The sequence below is a fragment of the Terrapene carolina genome, unplaced genomic scaffold (assembly GCF_002925995.2).
Source record: "Terrapene carolina triunguis isolate 2854851 unplaced genomic scaffold, T_m_triunguis-2.0 Scaffold119, whole genome shotgun sequence".
In the NCBI taxonomy this organism is placed as follows: domain Eukaryota; kingdom Metazoa; phylum Chordata; order Testudines; family Emydidae; genus Terrapene; species Terrapene triunguis.
This window is the reverse complement of record NW_020664470.1, coordinates 2,734,648-2,736,640: the sequence shown is the minus strand read 5'-3', so window position 1 is coordinate 2,736,640 and position 1,993 is coordinate 2,734,648. Positions and strand designations below refer to the sequence as shown.

The 1,993-nt window shown below is 42.4% G+C and overlaps 1 protein-coding gene across 1 annotated transcript; it reads right to left on the bottom strand.

The window, feature by feature from the left end:
- Positions 1–351: 351 nt before the first annotated feature.
- LOC112103615 (olfactory receptor 11A1-like) lies at positions 352–1,323 on the bottom strand. Its single transcript, XM_024195488.1, has one exon. It carries the CDS (start codon positions 1,321–1,323, stop codon positions 352–354), a length of 972 nt encoding a protein of 323 aa, XP_024051256.1.
- Positions 1,324–1,993: the final 670 nt, after the last annotated feature.

Sequence of the window (1,993 nt, the reverse complement as noted above, 5' to 3'; positions counted from 1 at the left end):
CCACTGATTTTGAATGAGGGTTGGAGGCCTAATTTCTCTACCCCATCTTTGAACATTTCTCCTATTCAGACTAGGGTCATATACTTTCCCCACTCTTCCTGTTTCTCATAGAATAGAAGAACCCTTTCCAGCCAAGGTAAGAGAGACTGAAATAATTCTGGGAACAACAGTAAAGAATGTTTTCATTTCCCACCATGCACTTAACTAAATAAATACAACTGAATGGGAGATACAACTCTAAAAATATCCTCAGTATCCTCTTCCTGTAATGCAGGATGCTTTAACTGATAAGAACTTCGCCTATGTAGATGGATCCTTTCTGACTAGTGCATTAATTTATTACCATTTCTATCAATTTCTCTGAATGCCTGGGAACACCCTACATTTCTGAAGCACTCTCTTCAGGGCCTCCTTGACCTCTTTGTTTCTCAGGCTGTAGATGAGGGGATTAATCAGGGGTGTCAAGACCGTGTAAAAGACAGAAAACACTTTGTTTGGGGCTTTCAGGGCACCGGTGTTTGGTAACATGTAGACAGTTATTAGTGTCCCATAGAAAAGTGTAACCACAGTAAGGTGTGAGGAGCAGGTGGAAAATGCCTTTTGCTTCCCGGTGGTGGAAGGGATCCTCAGGATGGTGGAGATGATACAAACATAAGATATCAGGGTCAACAGAAATGGGGGAACAGTGTCTATGGAGGAGAATATTAGAGTCACCAGGGTAACCAGACTGGTGTTACTGCAGGAGAGTTTAATCACTGGGGTGAGATCACAAAAAAAATGATCAATTTCATTAGGGCCACAGAAGGCTAATTGTGACATAAAAGATATTAACGTGGTAAGAATTATGAATGAACTTAGCCAAGATCCGGCTACTAGCTGCATACAGAACCTGCCATTCATACGGATTGCATAGTGCAGGGGGTTACATATTGCTAAGTATCGATCGTATGACATCACAGCTAGCAGAGAGCACTCAGCAGTCACTAGGAAACCAAACCAGTAAAACTGCACAATGCAGCCGGTTACAGAAATGGTTCTGTCCCCAGTCAGGAGGCTGGCCAGCATCCTGGGCAGAATGGCTGAGGTGCAACAGATCTCCAAGCAGGACAAATTCCCCAGGAAGAAATACATAGGGGTGTGAAGGTGCTGATCAGCCACAACTAGCGCTACAATGAGCGTGTTCGCAGTCATGGTGACAATGTAGATCCCCAGAAAAAGGAGGAAGAAAATAAATTGCAATTCAGGGAGATTCCCAAATCCCAGCAGGATGAATTCTGTGATAAATGTTTGATTTTCACCTTCTCCTTCCTCCATGAGGTTCATGTAGGTTTCCACCTTCACAGTTCCCTATGTGATGTAGCTGGTGATTGAGAAAAAAGGAATAATCATATAGTTAAACACAGTGGATTGCCATCCATTTGATTCCCTACAAATTGAGTTTGCAAACTTTGATTAGAGTTTATATCCTTTCTCCAGCGAGGAAATGCTTCACACGCAGGCATTGCATAGTGTATTGGGAAAGAGATTCCCTACAACCTCACCCAAAAACCAACAACACAGTTAATTTATGATGTATCCACACCTGTTCCCATTTTTTTTCAATTGGAGATTCATCTATTTAAAGGGCAAAAGGGACCAAAAGATTGTTGCAAGGAGGAGGCGGGGAAATTGTTCCCCTTAAACTCTGAGGACAGAACAAGAAGCAATGGGCTTAAATTGCAGCAATGGCAGTTTAGGTTGGATATTTGGAAAAAACTTCCTAACTATCAGGGTGGTTAAGCACTGGAATAAATTGCCTAGAGAAGTTTTGGAATCTCCATCATTGGAGATCTTTAAGAGCAGGATAGACAAACACCTGTCAGGGATGGTCTAGATAATACTTAGTCCTGCGACAAGTGAAGGACACTAGGCTAGATGACCTGTTGAGGGCCCTTCCAGTCCTCTGATTCTATGCTTCTATGATTATCTTATCTGACCTATTCTGCAACACACA

Bases quoted from the DNA above. Each gene is read 5' to 3' on its own strand.
- LOC112103615 (XM_024195488.1), bottom strand. From the start codon at position 1,323: ATGAACCTCATGGAGGAAGGAGAAGGTGAAAATCAAACATTTATCACA.